General features: G+C 46.2%; 2 protein-coding genes across 3 annotated transcripts in view; both read left to right on the top strand.

Moving 5' to 3' along the window:
* Nucleotides 1-7,487, top strand: part of ehbp1 (EH domain binding protein 1) — a 110,116-nt gene extending 102,629 nt beyond the window's left edge. The window contains 2 exon segments of the mRNA XM_076977871.1: nucleotides 5,769-5,883; nucleotides 6,298-7,487. Of these exon segments, the coding sequence (XP_076833986.1) occupies nucleotides 5,769-5,883; nucleotides 6,298-6,388 (206 nt within the window). The 3' untranslated portion in view covers nucleotides 6,389-7,487.
* A 3,821-nt stretch (nucleotides 7,488-11,308) lies between these two features.
* otx1 (orthodenticle homeobox 1) lies at nucleotides 11,309-16,522 on the top strand. 2 transcript variants are annotated; one of them, XM_076978851.1, is made up of 4 exons: nucleotides 11,309-11,723; nucleotides 13,270-13,459; nucleotides 13,862-14,016; nucleotides 15,109-16,522. In XM_076978851.1, exons 2-4 carry the CDS (start codon nucleotides 13,363-13,365, stop codon nucleotides 15,847-15,849), a joined length of 993 nt encoding a protein of 330 aa, XP_076834966.1. In that variant the 5' UTR covers nucleotides 11,309-11,723; nucleotides 13,270-13,362; the 3' UTR covers nucleotides 15,850-16,522. The 2 variants fall into 2 exon arrangements, with proteins under 2 accessions (XP_076834966.1, XP_076834967.1); XM_076978852.1 differs by having other exon boundaries at nucleotides 11,310-11,723; nucleotides 13,865-14,016.

Raw genomic sequence — 16,522 nt, forward strand, 5'->3', positions numbered from 1 at the left:
AGAGAGCTGGCTCCGCCCTGCCTGGTTTTATTTCTGCGCCCCACAGGCTCCGCCCCCTACCTGTCTCTCTCTCTCCAGCCTCACACTGAAACGTAAGACGTGTTGTAATCGCACCTCTACCATGTTTGGTGTTCGCAGTACAGTCATAGCCTCTTTTTTTCCTCCTGCAGATACCTTGATATTTATTTATTCTTATGTTTATTTATTTTATTAGCCGATGCTTATTTGGACCCATAAATGTTTTGTGTGCACGTTTACGGTCCTGTGCGCAGTCCTCCGTGTCCACGGTCGGGGGGGGGACAGACGTCGCTCCTGGTGGGGGAGTGTCCTAGTCACACAGGTCATCTCAGGTCACCAAACAGTGACGCTTCAAAATGAAGCGGCCAACACTAATATTGGATTTATTCTCGAAACATGTCCTTTTAAAGAGGCTTTATATTTATCGAGGTGATTCCACTAGTCTCCCGCCCTATCAACCCATATACTGGAAACTTGTTGCATTTTTATCGGTCATTCCTCTCCCTCTCTCTCTGTCTCTCTCTTCCCCCTCACACACACACACACAAACACACACACACACACACACACACACACACACTCTCTTTTCTTGGCACAGGCTGTGATAGTTCTGAGCTGCTGGTGAAGGCGTCATGCACATCACTTTCCTATTTGGTGCTCCAACAGGTCTTTTCACTGCCAGCCGGTGCACACAGGTCATTTCTGATTTGGTTGGCCGGCTGATGACAGTAGTAATAGAGACCACTGGTGTGTGTACACACACAGACACACACATACATACACACACACACACACACACACACACACACCTCTACCGGTCTCTCTTTCCCCCTCCCTGGTAAAGTGCAGGCACTTCATCGGCTGTGTGAGCTGATAGGAGTGTGTGTAAGCGAAAGGACCCAGGTGAGCTTCACCTGTAGCTGGTGTGGACACTGGGTGGTGTGGACACTGGGTGGTGTGGACACTGGGGTGTGGACACTGGGGTGTGGACACTGGGGTGAGGACACTGGCGTGTGGACACTGGGGTGTGGACACTGGCGTGTGGACACTGGGGTGAGGACACTGGCGTGTGGACACTGGCGTGTGGACACTGGGGTGAGGACACTGGCGTGTGGACACTGGCGTGTGGACACTGGCGTGTGGACACTGGCGTGTGGACACTGGGGTGTGGACACTGGGGTGTGCTGATGGAGTCCTGTGTTTCAGCGGGCTCTGATTAGCCAGGCTACTGTGTGCTAATGCTGCACTGTTTCACTGTTGCTTGCCGTTTCTTTCCTTTAAGTCTTTAAATCAAAAGTACACCACGCATCACTTCACATGTAAAATACACATATTATTTCATGACACCATCTAGAATGAGTATTAAGCCTCAGGCTTTCAGGAAATCAGGTACGGCTGAAAGGAAGATACCCCTACACACACACACAAAGACCAGCTGACAAGGTGGGGAATATTTGGGGGGGGGGGGGGGGGGGGGGGTTACGATGGCGTGTGTTAATGTCTGGTAAATGAGAACCCGTTCTTTGGTATTCTGGATTTACAGGCAACTTTATGGAGTGTGTAAAGAAGCCCTTGGGGTTGAATGTGGCCTTCTACAATATGCCACGCTTCTTATTTTTCTGCCTCTAAATTGATCCTTTTTGCCCTTTTTATCACACACACCACGCATACACACCCGGGGTCTCTCTCTCTCTCTCTCTCCCTCTCCCTCTCTCTCTCTCTCTCTCTCTCTGTCCATCTCTTTCTCAGTTCAGACGTTGAGCACTCTTGGCCGTGTTATTTGAAAGTGGACGTTGCTCTCTTAAAGGGATTTATGCATAGGTCCCCTATTTTTTTGTTGTTACGGTTTTATATGATAAGCTTTTTTATATGTTTAAAATCAATATGTAATCCTGTGCAGGAGCTTATCCCCCCAACAACCCCATTTGTAAATCTATGTGAGCTTTGTTGGCTTCCCAGACTGGCGTATTCGCTGGATTGATTAGGTGCACTGCTAGAACCCTGTCAAATGGTCAGCTTTGATGATGTTGCAAACTCTTTCAAGATTGCTACTTGACTGGAACTGCAGATAAGACAGGGTGACAATTCCTCCTTTTTTTGCACTATCCACAAAAAAGAAAAATAAATCTGTTTATTTCCATTCCAGTGTAGATTTCAGGCATGTTTGTAAAGGTATGAGCAGATTTTTTTTGCCAGGTGAATTTTAAACTCTTAAAAAAACTAGTCTTAATTCTAGTCTTAATTCTTGTCCCCTGTCATTTCTCTGTTTTATTGCAGTCATGCAATGTTCACTGCAATTAACTGAACTTGTTTAGTGCATTAAAGTTTTGACTCTTGTCTTTAGGGCCTGGTGATGGTGTGTGTGTCCCCCACATAACTTTGGGCACATAACTTTGGAATTTGAAATGAAAGGTTTTTGTATGTTGGAGAAAATAAAAATATTAACAGTAAAACTACCTGGGTTTGTTAAAAGAATTGATTTAGTCTGTTTTGACATCTGATCTGGGGGATGCTTGTGTCTGTGTGATTGTTTTAAGTCAGAAGGGGCTCTGGTTGTTCAGGTAGGTCTGCAGTTTGAGGTCTATAAGTGTGCGGACCGGTTTGCTGCCAGCCTTTCTCCCCTGGAGACGGCGTGTTGGGCATTGTCCTGGCCCGAGGTTGGCCCGAGGTTGGCCTGTGTCCAGCGCCGTCACACGGTGCCTCTCTGACACGGCCACACCTCACGTCTCACGTCTTTGTTCCGGATTCCTCCGACCTTACTCACTTCCTGTTTTCGGTAAAGGAAAATAGTTTTTTCTCTGGAAGAAGAAAGAAAAAAGGCGAGAAAGATGCTCACTGACGAAAGTTTCAACTTGTGTTGTTGCGTGCCGGAACAGGAAGGAGGAGCGTGTGGCCGTGTACTGGCTGTGAAATCTGAGGGAATATTAAAGCAAAGCTCTCCCTACGAGAGGCACGGAGCAGTTTGCTCTCCTGAATACGTTGGGCTTGGGGAGGCGGGTCATGGGGATTGACCCAGCGCATTCTTGTGTGGCTTCACAGGATTCACATGGTTACCGTTGGTGTGCATTGTTAGGGTTATCTGAATAAGCACCAACCATGTGAGCTTTGACGTGATTGCCCAGGGCAACGAAGAAACCGGGTGGAGGGGAGGGGGGTAATCCAGAAAGGATTGCACACACCCCTCTCTTTCCTCCCTCTCTCCTTCTCCCCTCCTCTCTGTTTTTTGGAGTGTGGGGGGGGGGGGTGAGTGGCTATGATGATTACATATATTTCCTTTTCTTTTTCCATGTGTCTCTGGGTAGTTGGTGTGGGTGGTGGAGGTGCGTGAGGGTGAGGTTGCCGGTGCTTGTTTGCTCACCCATGTCTCACATCGTTCCTTCTTATTGTTTACCTTCTTAATGAGGGGGGCGGGGCCACTCTGCAGTTGATTGACAGCTGCATGCTGCCACTGCCGGCCCCATTGGGGAGTGTCTTTGGCTTTTTGGCCAAGAGTGTCAGGGAGAGAAATGAAGGTGGGACTCACTCTCTGTCTGTCTTTCTCTCCCTCTCTCTCTCACACTCTCTCTCCTTCCCACTCTCTCCCTCCTTCCCTCTCTCTCTCACTCTCTCCCTCCTTCCCTCTCTCTCTCTGTCTTTCTCTCCCTCTCTCTCTCACACTCTCCTTCCCTCTCTCACTCTCTCTCTCTCACTCTCTCTCTCCCTCTCTCTCACACTCTCTCCTTCCCTCTCTCTCTCTCTCTCGCACTGCCACTCTACCTCTGTGGAAAAGTTTTTGTTGGCTGTCGCCCCCCCATTGCCCCCCCCCCTCCCTTCATTGTGAAGTGGGCATTGTCTTTTTCTTTCGTTTTGTCTTTTTGATGGAGGGGTTGAAGGAACGACAGTGAATTAAAGAGAGAGGGGGGTGTGAAAATGGAAACCTGTGAGTGGACTTTAGACCAGTGAAGGAAAATTACATCTGAACACTTTTGTCCTTTATACTGTTTATTCAAGAATGCCACACACTTAAGATTCACAGCACAGATTAAGATTCTCAGTATGTTTGTCAGATTCTGAAAATCAAGTTTCCACCCTATCCTCCTCCGTGTGGGTCCTGAAGGGGCTCCAGAGCCTGTGAGGAGCGGTAGCAGCCCAGGGAGGAGGCAGGAGCCCAGGGAGGAGGCAGGAGCCCAGGGAGGAGGCAGCGGTGTGGGGCGTTTGCTCCTGCTGCTGGAGGTTTGCAGCAGTGCCGCTGCCACTGGGCGACGCCCCCCTCCTGGCTCCACTTCAAAGGCCAGCCGATAGGAGCAGAGACCTTTTGCTCCACCTCTGCTCCCAGCGGGTCACAGGCCCGCCCCCGCCAAGCCCCGCCCACCACTGCCAACACATGCTCACGTCACTGCAGGAAAAAAAAAATGTATTTTTAATAAAGTACACTTATTTTAAGAACTGACCTTTAGGGGTGCGGACTGGCCCTGCAGACGTTTAACCACCCTGTCCTGGTCTTTACACAGATAACATTTTGAGGTCAAATATTGATTATTGACATATCGTCTAATTATTGATACATGGTCTAATGATCGATACATGGCCTTGAGGTTCCCTGGAGCAGGAAGGACGGACCGGTCCTGGTGTTGTCAGCGGGCTGGACTTTACGTCTTTGCTTTTGTTAATGTGCTGTGTGAAATGTGTGGATACCAGCAGAGAGCAGAATGGGCCCAGGTAACCTAGTGGTCACAGGTATCTGTTCTGGTATCTCCACTGATATGAGTAACCTAGTGGTCACAGGTATCTCTTCTGGTATCTCCACTGATATGAGTAACCTAGTGATCACAGGTATCTCTTCTGGTATCTCCACTGATATGAGTAACCTAGTGATCACAGGTATCTCTTCTGGTATCTCCACTGATATGAGTAACCTAGTGATCACAGGTATCTCTTCTGGTATCTCCACTGATATGAGTAACCTAGTGATCACAGGTATCTCTTCTGGTATCTCCACTGATATGAGTTACGGCTGGTCAGGCTAGCCTGGCCAGGTGGTGGGCCAGGTTACCTGGTCAGTCTGCCGCCACACCCCTCCCCCACACAGGACTCCTACATTTTCCTGTACATGTTGACTTGATTTATTAACACTGTTGATAGAGAACGCTCTAAACTTCAAATGACTCAATTTGCAGTCTGCAGTGGGCGACTTCCAGCCAAAGCCTGTAGGACTTCTACCTGTTCTCATCCTCTGGGGGGGGCAGGAGCCCAGCGGGGGGGGGGGGGGGCAGGAGCCTGCGGTGTGGGGAATTGCGTGTGCAGCGTGTGTTGGGCTCTCTGCCCTCGCCTGTACGCTTCTTATCTGAGGTGCTCGTGTTTGTGAATTCCACTCCGACGTAGCAGATGAAACACCCATCACTGAGGTTCCTGTGCACGTCACCCTCTAAAACGCAGCAGTCGGGCTTTAAAGCACAGAACACACACTCCTCCCGAGCCACACACTCTGGCGGGACAAATGAAGGTCTTGTGGGTAGGATTGGTGGATCTTGAGGGTGGTTGGTCTTCTCCTGGACTCTTGTTGAGCTTTTCCCATCTGTGTGTCTGCTTAGATAAGTGGCCATGTTGGATGAACTTGTGCAGTGTTCACTGTGTCCAGCTGGGCTTGCACCGAGGTCTCTGGTGCAGGGGCACGGTGGGGTTAACGGGGCTGAAGCCGTGTGTGGTGGACCTGTGTACTGTATGCGGTCCTGACCCCTGACCCCTGAAGCTCCTCTCACTGTTGATTCCAGACTGGCAGAAGACGGAAGCCCAGAAGCGTCGCGAGCAGCTTCTCCTGGACGACCTGGTCCTCCTGGTCAACAAACGAGACGCACTGGTGCGAGACCTGGACGCACAGGAGAAGGAGTGAGTCTGTGTCCCTCTGTTCCCTCACAAGGCATTCTGGGATAGCTGATCCAGGATCAGTCCTCCAGTTGTCACAAGTATGACTTTAAGGCCATTTTGTAGGCTGGGGTTTGTCAGCTGTGTTTCTCCCCCTAGTGCTGTGTGTGTGTGTGTGTGTGTGTGTGTGTGTGTGTGAGATCAGTGTGAACTCAGGTTAAACGCAGTCACCCTGGACCGGTCACGCTCCACCACACCTGGGCTGCACGTGAACAGGCAGACAGCAGAGCAGTCACCACTGCAGGACACCTCGTCTCAAGTCTCTGTCTCTGACCTCTGACCCCGTGTGTGTGTGTGTGTGTGTGTGTGTGTGTGTGTGTGTGTGTGTGTGTGTGTGTGTGTGTGTGTGTGTGTGTGTGTGTGTGTGCATTTTTGCAGAGCGGAGGAAGAGGATGAACACCTGGAGAGGACTCTGGAACAGAACAAAGGAAAAATGTCTAAGAAAGAAGAGAAATGTGTCCTTCAGTGACCGTCAGTGGGACAGAAACACAGCAGAAGGACTAAGATCAAAAGACTATTCACTCCGACCTGGAAACATTACTATCATACTGAGCACTGCGTCCACACAGATCACGTTTATTTCAACTTTAAATGAGTTGCGTCCACATTTCTCACCCTTGTCTGGAGGGTTACCCTCACTAACACCTCGGGGTTCCTGTTCACTGACACATTACATTTCACACGCACTAACAGATTATTTTCCATTTTGTTTTGATTGCAACCAAGGTACTTTTATGTGGTAGAGGCGACATGTTGAAACTAAGTGGTTTTCACCAGAGCCGGATACCCGGCAGCCCTGTTAACAGAGCGAGTAGCAGCCCAGACTCGTGTCCGTGCTGTAGGTGACATGTCAGGCACTCCTAGCCTTGACCACGCCACGCTCAGGACACGCGCCGGAGATTCTGAGTGAAAAGTTTTTAGGTACAACACAGCGTTGTTTTATAAGGAATGTTTCTTTAACGTTATTGGATTTTTAAAAAATAAAATATTTATCATTTCAACTTAGAGATCAAAACAGCATATCCTTTATAGCAAGCAGTGTTTATTATTTAATGAATATCATGTATTTTAATTACACTACTTTTTAATTGTATAGAATTTCTTAAGATGGGAATGTTGCATTTAAAACACAAATGCGCACGTTTTTTTTTTTGTTTTTTTTGTTTTTTTGTTCTGTTCATTGATGGTTTACCAAACCTTTGATACATACTAAGTGGGAATATCTAGTACTTTTAAGTACTTGCTTTTAGGGGACTGTACGGTCAGGTTGTATATTTCATTGACTGTCTGAAGGGGGAGAACGGCTTGCAAAATCTGATTTCCAGGTGACCGAAGTTCAATTCATGTCATTTGTCTTTTAAGACATGCAAGTGACCATCTTCACACCCACGCGCATTAACTGAGGACCTCGTTAATATTTATTGTATACTTAGAGATCCTTTGCTTTCATACGCATCTCTCTGGTTCACATCTCGTGCTGCTGACTTATTGTGTGAACATTTGTTTATTTATTCCTAAAATTACCAGTCATCAATAAAAACTGAAACGCTTTCATACTCCAACATCAAGTCCTGCGTCTTCCTTTCTCTGGGCACTAGTGTAAGCTGTAAGGAGATGAACACCAGCCTGGTGCTGGCCTGTGTCACGGCTTTGGGGTTACTGAAAGGTTATTAAAGTTTCTTTTCCATCCTTTACATTGCGACTGCGTTAATACATTTTAAAGTTTTTTAATTACACCGGCTGTAGATGTAGGCTATGATTTAATTTGGCCCTTCAAATTGTTCTACGTGCTGACTAACTCGAACCTTGTTTTTTCAATAACGGCTCTAAAAGTAAAATTGCCCCGGTGGTTTTACATTTTATTAGTTATTAAAGTAACGGGCAAAAAGTAAAACCCTTTTTTCTAGGTTACCCGTAATTCTTTCCCCAGCATCCAATGTCTCAAATTAACTAGGCGCAAAGAAAAAACCCGAATTTAAACGTGTGCGTTAATTGCCTGAGAAAGATTATTTAATTTGACCACAAACTGGACACGCTGCAGGCCGGCGCGAGCCTTTCTTTGAATTCCCCGGTGCTTTATGGGTATTTATAAATTAGTATTTGTATTTAGTTTTGTTTGAGGTCGATGCCCAATACTCGCTCCTCCGAGTGAGATTAGGCTCAATCACTTTGTCTAGAAACATCTGCTTTCCCCGCACTGTTCGCCCGCGCGCAGGGGCTCGTGCTGAACGACTGGCTCGTGACTGCTCGCCGAAACGTCGCCGCCGCCGCCGCGCGCCCCCGACGCGTCCCGACAGCGCACGTCCTCTCCGGCCTCTAATACCTCCACATTCACGCGCTGATCTTCTCTCCGCTTGTGTCCGACTGTACGTGCGTGTTTCGTCCCCCAGGACTCTCTGTTTTTGTAGGTTTTATTCCGTTATGACGGATGACTGTAATCTCATGAAAGGAGCACACTTAACGTGCGTTTCCTTCACTAATCACACTGTCTCACCCTCCGACCGCTGCAACCGTGATGGTCATAATTTTGTGCGTTAGACGTGCCGCGTGCTCCATGTAATCCTTATGAAAGACGCCATGGTGGGTTTTCCATGCCAAAATGACCACTTTAAACAATTTCAACGCTCATTTTAGATAGTCTATCTAATTCAAAGCCTGGGTTATTTGAAACGGTCCGCCACGATTATCTCTTCATAATACATCCAGTATATTCATTTGACGCCTTTAAATGTGTTTTCATTTTCTGCGATAATAATGTTTGACATTTTCGATGCCTAAAAGACCGAGGGGGCCATCGTAGCCTCACCGAATCGCATTTAATTTTCTCTGAGCTCAACTTCTGTTGAAACAAACTTTTTACTTTTCGCGGTTTAGTTTCAGACCTCAGGCTTTAACGAAATAACTCATTTAAATATATATAGTAGGCTCGACTGTGTTTAGCAACTTTATAAAATTAGTAAATAAAATCTGATTTTTGTTTCACGACTATTTAAATTAACAAACTATTTAATTTGTATTTTAGATTTGTAATTTAGTATGTTGCGGAACAGAGAATAAAACTAATGTAAAATTATTTGTAAAGGAAAAAGCTGTTTTCGTCATTATTGTCCGTTTTTATATTTACTGTTACAATTTTACAATTTATTGCCACAAATTAAAATTTAAACAGCATTATCAAAAGCATGTTTTTTTCTTACCTGAAGAAGCTTGTTTTGTTTTTTCAGCGGTATCAGGATTATCACAAATTGAATACCTTTCTAAATGTGTAAGAATAAAATTAAATAAACAACACAACATTTCACTTGGCTTTTCACGCAACAAAAAGAGAGCGCTGTCCGCGCGCCGCCGTGATTGTCGCCCAGAGATGCGGCTCCCCGCGCGCCACTCGCTCTCCTCCCGCGCGCCGCGTAGATGTAGCTGCTTTGAAGTCCGTGGCCTCACTTTTGCAGGTGTTAATCAGTTGGACTTCACAGGGATTTCGACCACCGAATATCCTTCCTACGGTATAAAATAGACCAAGGGAAAACGGCACCGGTCCTTCCGAGGAAGGCCTTTCACAATATATCGCATTTTATGCATCACCGTTTTAATAAGCACCGACAACATCCGCGACCTGCTCCGGTTTTGTCGGCTAAAGAGAGAAAACTTTTCCCCCTCCTCTCCTCGCCTCCTCTAATCCCGAGATTTACGGGCTCAGCATTAAGAAAATTCGACTGCAATTTGGGATTAGACAAAATACTCTTATTACAAAAGCTTCCTGCAACTTGATAACTTGATACTTGTTCTGGGTTTATCGCGGGGTCTTAGCCACACCGGGACTGAGAAAATAATCAGAAAACAGGAGAATTGCAGCAATAAATGTTGCGTTTTGTGTGTTTGAAGATCACACTTGTTAACGACTGCATATACATTTTCCCGGGGAAATAGTCGAGGAGCTGGTGGAATGTGTCATGTCTGGGGCCTACAGCCCTTTTACATAGTGAAAACATTTGTTAGGCGGCCTGCACAGAGTTTCTTACGGGCCCTCGTGCAACATCCAATAACTTTCTCCATTGTTTGCTGGCCGCTATTGACGGCTTACGGCGGCATCTCAGTTCTTTCTGAGGGCACTTTTGTCGATGACTTTATAGATCTGTGGAGCGACGTGTAAAGCCGGCCTTTGATTGGACGGTCCATATAGTAAAAATGTAATTTGGTTTTGCAGCGGTCACTTGCTTTGAACATTAGCTCGCTTTCAGCGCGCGCCTCAATTAGAAGGAGTTTATTTGGTGACATCAACAAAGGGAGCGCGCGAGGCCTTATTAAAGTCCCGCGAGCGTCTCACCCAGCCTTTGAGGAAATACTGCGCCCAACCTGATATTCTGTTACCGTATTTTATTGGCATTTCTTTTGGGAAAGTGAGGCTTGAAAGGTGCTTTTCTTTGATTCCTCGGTCCTGCGATTCTCCCGCCGCTGATTTCGTTTCTTTTCGGGATCGGCGGAGTTTGTTCCTTTCACACGTCCCCTCGCTGAAAGAGTCCCTATTAAACTTTACGCACACTATTCTGAAATGTAATTCTAAGTGGGGATTAAGCCATCCATTAATATTCATGAGATGGGCTTACAATAAAAATGAAAATAGATAAAGTGGATAAATTAAACTTTTTGCTGCATTTTTTATCCCGTGGTAAATCGACGGACACTACGAATCGTGAGCTTATGTGTCTTTAACGAGATCTGAAACCATTCCGCATCAAAAGGGTGTCGGTAAATGTATCGTAGTGTCTGGGCTTTTGGCGTCCCGTTCACCAAGTGAGATGAGCCGAAGGCCCTCAAAGTTGGTCGAGGCTACAGTGATGTTAAAAGTGTTCAGTTATTTACCATGTTGTGCGTGTCCTCATCGTGTCCGCGCACCAGGCCCAAATTTAACTTCAATCCTCTGGAGTCTTTTATTAAAACGCTGTAGCTCGACTCAAAAGTAGGACATTAGCAGATTTACAACACATCAGTCTTATTCCGTTTCCAGCACTCCCGACTTCTCATCGTGGGTTTGTAATGATCGTTTTCGCCAAATTAATTCGATTTTCGCAAACATGTGACTGTGTTAGTTAAAGACAAGCGCTTGGATTTCACCTTTTAAACACTTTAGATATGTTCCTCACATTAATCTAAATACTTGCGTTTTGTTTAAAATATAAAGTCAAATTTCGCTCCAGACCGATTAAATCACATCTTCTTGTACACGCTATTATTTTGCAGTTGAATTGTAATACTTAAAAGAAAATGTTTTACACATTTCCGTCGCTTTCAAAAAATTGTCCGGACGGTGCAGGTTTGTGTTGTCTTCAGTCACATGGGGGCGGGGCTTCCAGCCTGCTCGGCTGCTGAGTGGCTGCTGTTGATGTCGGTCACGCACATGAGGCGCGGGGATTGGCTGGTGTGGGCGGATCTGCAGGTGTTGTGCGCTCATAGAGAGGCAGGGTTAGGAGAAGGCGATCAATCTCCATCCGTCTACATTAGCAATCACCTTAACGCAGTGACTGACACCAGCGAGCTGCCAAAGCAAATGAGTTTGATTTATTTGGTTTTAAACCCCGGAAACGCGCTTTGAATAGACTACAACAAGCACGGCGTCCGCAGACACGTGTGTGATACCAGCCGAGCTGTCTACCTGAACATTAAGGAGAGTTTTGTAGCTTATTTATTTGTTTTGAACTGCCTCCCCGATCTCTGCACTGGTTGGATATTTTTGTATCGCCGAGGTCTCCGTGTCGGTCTACGAAAATACACCTGGCGAGGGAAGAGACGGAGAGGTCTTTAAAAAGGTAAGAATGTGTCGGTCTTAACCATTAAACTGTTTACTGAATCGATTCCAGTTTGAAATAAATTTTTCGTGGTTATACACTAAAATAAAAGTTTTTGCTCAAGGCCACGATGAGGCGAGTTGAACCGGTTAGTTAACCCGCAAATTAAAGTACTTTTAAAGTCACTTTCTGGGATTGGTGCTGCCGTGGTGAGGATGTGAATCAAGTAGGAGAATAAAATCATGCAGCATTGCGGCTAAGCACTTAGAATAAATTAGAAAGAGTTAATAGAAATTTGATACGTTTATGTATTAATTTCAAGGAAGACGAGCAGTTTTAGGGTGGACTCGCCCGGCACCACCGGGGTGCTTGCGGGTAATTGGTGAGGCGTGTTTTGTTATTTTGTTAATTTCTTTGACTGATAAGGCCCCAGTCTAACAGCGCTCCCCGGAGCCCTCATCTACATTGTAATTGGTTTCATTTGCACCAAGATTCCGTCTTTTTAACCGGTCCTTACTGTGCTAAACAGTTCAAGAAAAGGTCCGAATACACAGAATCCCGAGAAGTTCGGTGTTCCCAGCCGATTACAACTCTGTTAACAACTAGAAATATATACAAGCCACAGTCTCCTATACATAATTAAAATGTACAACACTATTTATTATTATTATTATTATTTACGTGGGGAAGGGGACCATTTTATTTTAATTTCACAAACTGAAAATTCACGTCTCTAATTTATAGTACCAACAAAGTTTAATAATAGTTTAAATACTTAACTAGTAGTTAACAAAGCCTGTTATTTCTCTTGGGTGATTTTCTTTTTAAACGTCTAAATCTAACATTGACTTTTTCCTCTGTAAATTAATGTGCTTTCTGTAATATAAAGCCATATTTGTAATTGTAATAAAAAGCCGTCACGAAGTTGACTGAGGCCTGCACAGTGATCTAACGAGATTGCTTATTTATATTTCGATTTTATATTGGGCCTATTCCAGTGTTTTCATGCCTTCATTAACTAAATGCCGAATTAAATGTAACTACTACGAGTTTCTAACTAACCCGATCTCAAAAGTGGACGTTAATGTCTCAAATGATTAACTATAAATGATAGTCTTCGGACGCAGACAAATACACAAAAGTAATCTAATAAACTCTTCACTTAATAAAAGCGTTCACGACTGGACAGTAACTATTTGGAATAATGTCAACGATTAGGCTCACGTAAAGAGTTATTGTTATAGCCTGCATGTTTTTGTGGGGTATTTTATATTAAATACAACACAATGGCACGATCACCTGTTTTCATCTTCTATTTGAACTCAATAATACAGAACACCAGAACTAGGCCACAATACACATTTTCTCGTTTCGAAAAAATTGGTCCGGGTAATTTGAGTTTTTGTTCAGTTTGTTCAGTTCTTGTGAGTGATTTCAAAACAACCGTTTTCTACGTGACCTGAATGTGTGAAATGTTCTTTTGGGTTTCAGACTGCCGTTCACTGCCCCGCTTCGAGTCCCGTAGCAGTGAAACGGGCCTAATAACGTTGGACGTTGTGTGTTTCAGTATCTGACTTTGGGTCCGTCCTCCGTCAAACTGCAACATCGGGGGAAATCGAACTATTGGCAAGATCTGGGGGGACCCGTGACTGCCTCTAGCATGATGTCATACCTCAAACAGCCCCCCTACGCCATGAACGGCCTGGGGCTCAGCGGTACCACCATGGACCTGCTTCACCCGTCCGTCGGATATCCAGGTAGCTGCACTCCAAGTTTCAACACGTTTACTTCACCAACACGGTTATGATGGGGCGCTTATAGACTTAGATGTGGCGCAAGTGATCAACGGGATTATTTTTAGTATGCGAGTTCTTTAACAATAAATAAAATTCATTTTTAAAGGAGGCCTTCTCAAATGTAATATGAGTTTTTATGCTATAAATTTGCTATTATGTGTTTTGGTTAATAAATCTACAATGCTACAGTAAAATCTGTTTTGGCAAATTTGTTTCATAAAGGCATTTATCAAGGGCAAGTTTCTAATATTAAATTGTCTGAGCTTGGAAATAATTTTTATTCTTAAAATATTTTATTCTTAAATATGTTTTGCAGCCTCATTATAATTGTTTCAGAGAATTTAAATGTCTCGTTTGTTTCAGCAGCGACGCCCAGGAAGCAGCGGCGCGAGAGGACGACGTTCACGCGCTCGCAGCTGGACATCCTCGAGGCGCTGTTCGCCAAGACGCGCTACCCGGATATATTCATGCGCGAGGAGGTGGCACTCAAAATCAATCTACCCGAATCCAGAGTTCAGGTCAGTTTGACTAAAGTCCCAGTTAACTGTAGCCTCTACATAACTTCTTATTAAAATATGGCAACTTTAGGTGACGTGCGTGACTCCCAGATCAGAGTTTATCCCCCCGACCGGGTCTTGGAGACGGGGTGTCCTGCACTACTTCTCCCGGGACATGTCCTGTAGTATTTTGTCCTGATTTGTAAATGATCTGCGTGGCTGAAATGCTGGTGACGAGCACGCGCGCCTGCCCCGCGCCAGGTGAATGTTCGTCCCGCGTTGCGCCGCTCCCCCGTGGTGAGGTCGCCGAGGCCCATTTACACACCGGACTTGTTAGACGATGTCGGCGGTTCTGGTCACGTCAAGCGCTCGTGTGTTGTAAGGACCGGCCGTCAAATAACGCTGTTAAACCCGCTGTGTTTGCGGTACTGTTGTGTTCGGGTAGCAGTAGTTGTAAATGTCTTGACGGTGTGGGCCGCTGTGAGGGCCCGTCGGCCTGCAGCTGCCCAGGACGGAAACGGTTCCGTGTCCATTACTGTAGCGGCATACACGTTTAAGATAATTTAAAATGAGTTGTGCTGAATCGTTGAGACTTAAGACAGTCTCATAAAGTAAAGTTTTCTCTGCTTCCGTTTATTTTTTAATTATTATTATTTCTGAATTGTGTGTGTGAGGGGGAGAAACGCTGTAGATGGACAGACCCTCGTGACACTATTGAATGACCGTCTCTGGTGAGAAACTCAATAGGCCGAGGTCTCTGCCACCTCCATGTGCTGTAATGAGATCCACGGCCCGAACAGAGAGACTCTATGCAAATTAATGCAACTAATGGCCAATGACGAGTCGTTTTCCACACTGATACTGTACGGTGGCCCCACCAGCTCGGCCTTCAGACGTGCAGGAAAGGGCCTCTTTAATCATTTAATAGAGAGAGAGAGGAAGAGAGAGAGTGAGAGAGAGTATGTATGTGTGTGTGTGTGTGTGTGTGTGTGACAGGAAATAAGTTGAATCCATGTATTCAGTGTGTGCGCTTGCACAATTCTTTGCTTCAACTTTAATGTGTGTGTGTGTGTGTGTGTGTGTGTGTGTGTGTTCGTGTGTGTGTGTGTGTAGGTGTGGTTCAAGAACCGTCGGGCGAAGTGTCGTCAGCAGCAGCAGAGCGGAGGTAGCAGCACCAAAGCTCGGCCGGTGAAGAAGAAGTCCTCCCCGACGCGCGAGAGCACGGGCTCGGAGAGCAGCGGCCAGTTCACCCCTCCGGTGGTCTCCAGCGCCGGATCCTCCTCTTCCTCCTCCTCCTCTTCCTCCACCAACAACCACACGGGCATCAGCAGCACGTCTACCTCCATCAGCACCGTCTCGTCCATCTGGAGCCCGGCCATCTCTCCCGGGTCGGCGCCGCCCGCAGCCTCGCTGGCCGAGCCCATGCCCCCTTCCAGCGCCTCCTGTATGCAGCGCTCCGTCTCCACCTCCTCCACCTCCTCCTACCCCATGTCCTACAACCAGGCGGCGGGCTACAGCCAGGCCTACCCCACCCCCTCCAGCTCCTACTTCAGCGGCGTGGACTGTGGCTCCTACCTGACCCCCATGCACACCCACCACCACCCGACCCACCAGCTCAGCCCCATGACGCCCTCGTCCATGCCCGCGCACCCACACCACCACATCAGCCAGTCTTCTGGTCACCACCACCACCACCACCACCACCAGCCATACACCGGAGCGAGCTTGGCCTTTAATTCTTCCGACTGCCTGGATTACAAGGAGCAGACACCTTCCTCCTGGAAGATCAACTTCAACGCCACGGACTGTTTGGACTACAAAGATCAGACGTCCTGGAGGTTCCAAGTCTTGTGATCTTCTGATGGTGACTCCACCCCCCCCCTCCTCCCACACATTTGTCACCAACATCACTCCATACTTTTCTCTCCGTTTTATAGTGTGCCGAGTTTAAAAATATATATAAATATATATGAAAGACACGTTATACGAACTTACAGAGTTAACAAAATAGCTAGATGTCCTTCAATGTTTTCTAAAGGGAAAGAAAGGATCCCCCCCCCCTCCCTTCATTTTGGGAAAACAAGCAGGGGGAAATCAAATGAGCTTTTGACCATGAAGAAATGACGCAAGATACCGAATGCTGGACGATGTTAGTGTTTTAACCAAACTCGAGCTCTTCTGCTCCCCGACGTGACGGCGATGACTCACCCCTGAGGTCTGGATTACCGATTAAACCCCCCCCCCCCCTCTCCCCACCATCACGAGACTTTGAGCGCTAAGAAACTGATTTTACCGAAATGTCTCAAACCCTGTACAGTTTTTGTTTTTGTTAAATTGGTTATTTTTAGGCTCCGAGAGATTTTAGTAAGCTTTGACCAAGCTGAATCTTGTACATATATATATTTGGGTCAGTTGCAGTGACCATATTTAGCTGGTGTTGCTGGATATAAAATTGTTTAATAAGACTTTGAAACGACTTTATGTAAATCTTTTTCCCAAATATCCAAAGATCAAGAATTGGCCGCTG

The sequence above is a fragment of the Brachyhypopomus gauderio genome, chromosome 17 (genome assembly GCF_052324685.1).
Source record: "Brachyhypopomus gauderio isolate BG-103 chromosome 17, BGAUD_0.2, whole genome shotgun sequence".
In the NCBI taxonomy this organism is placed as follows: domain Eukaryota; kingdom Metazoa; phylum Chordata; class Actinopteri; order Gymnotiformes; family Hypopomidae; genus Brachyhypopomus; species Brachyhypopomus gauderio.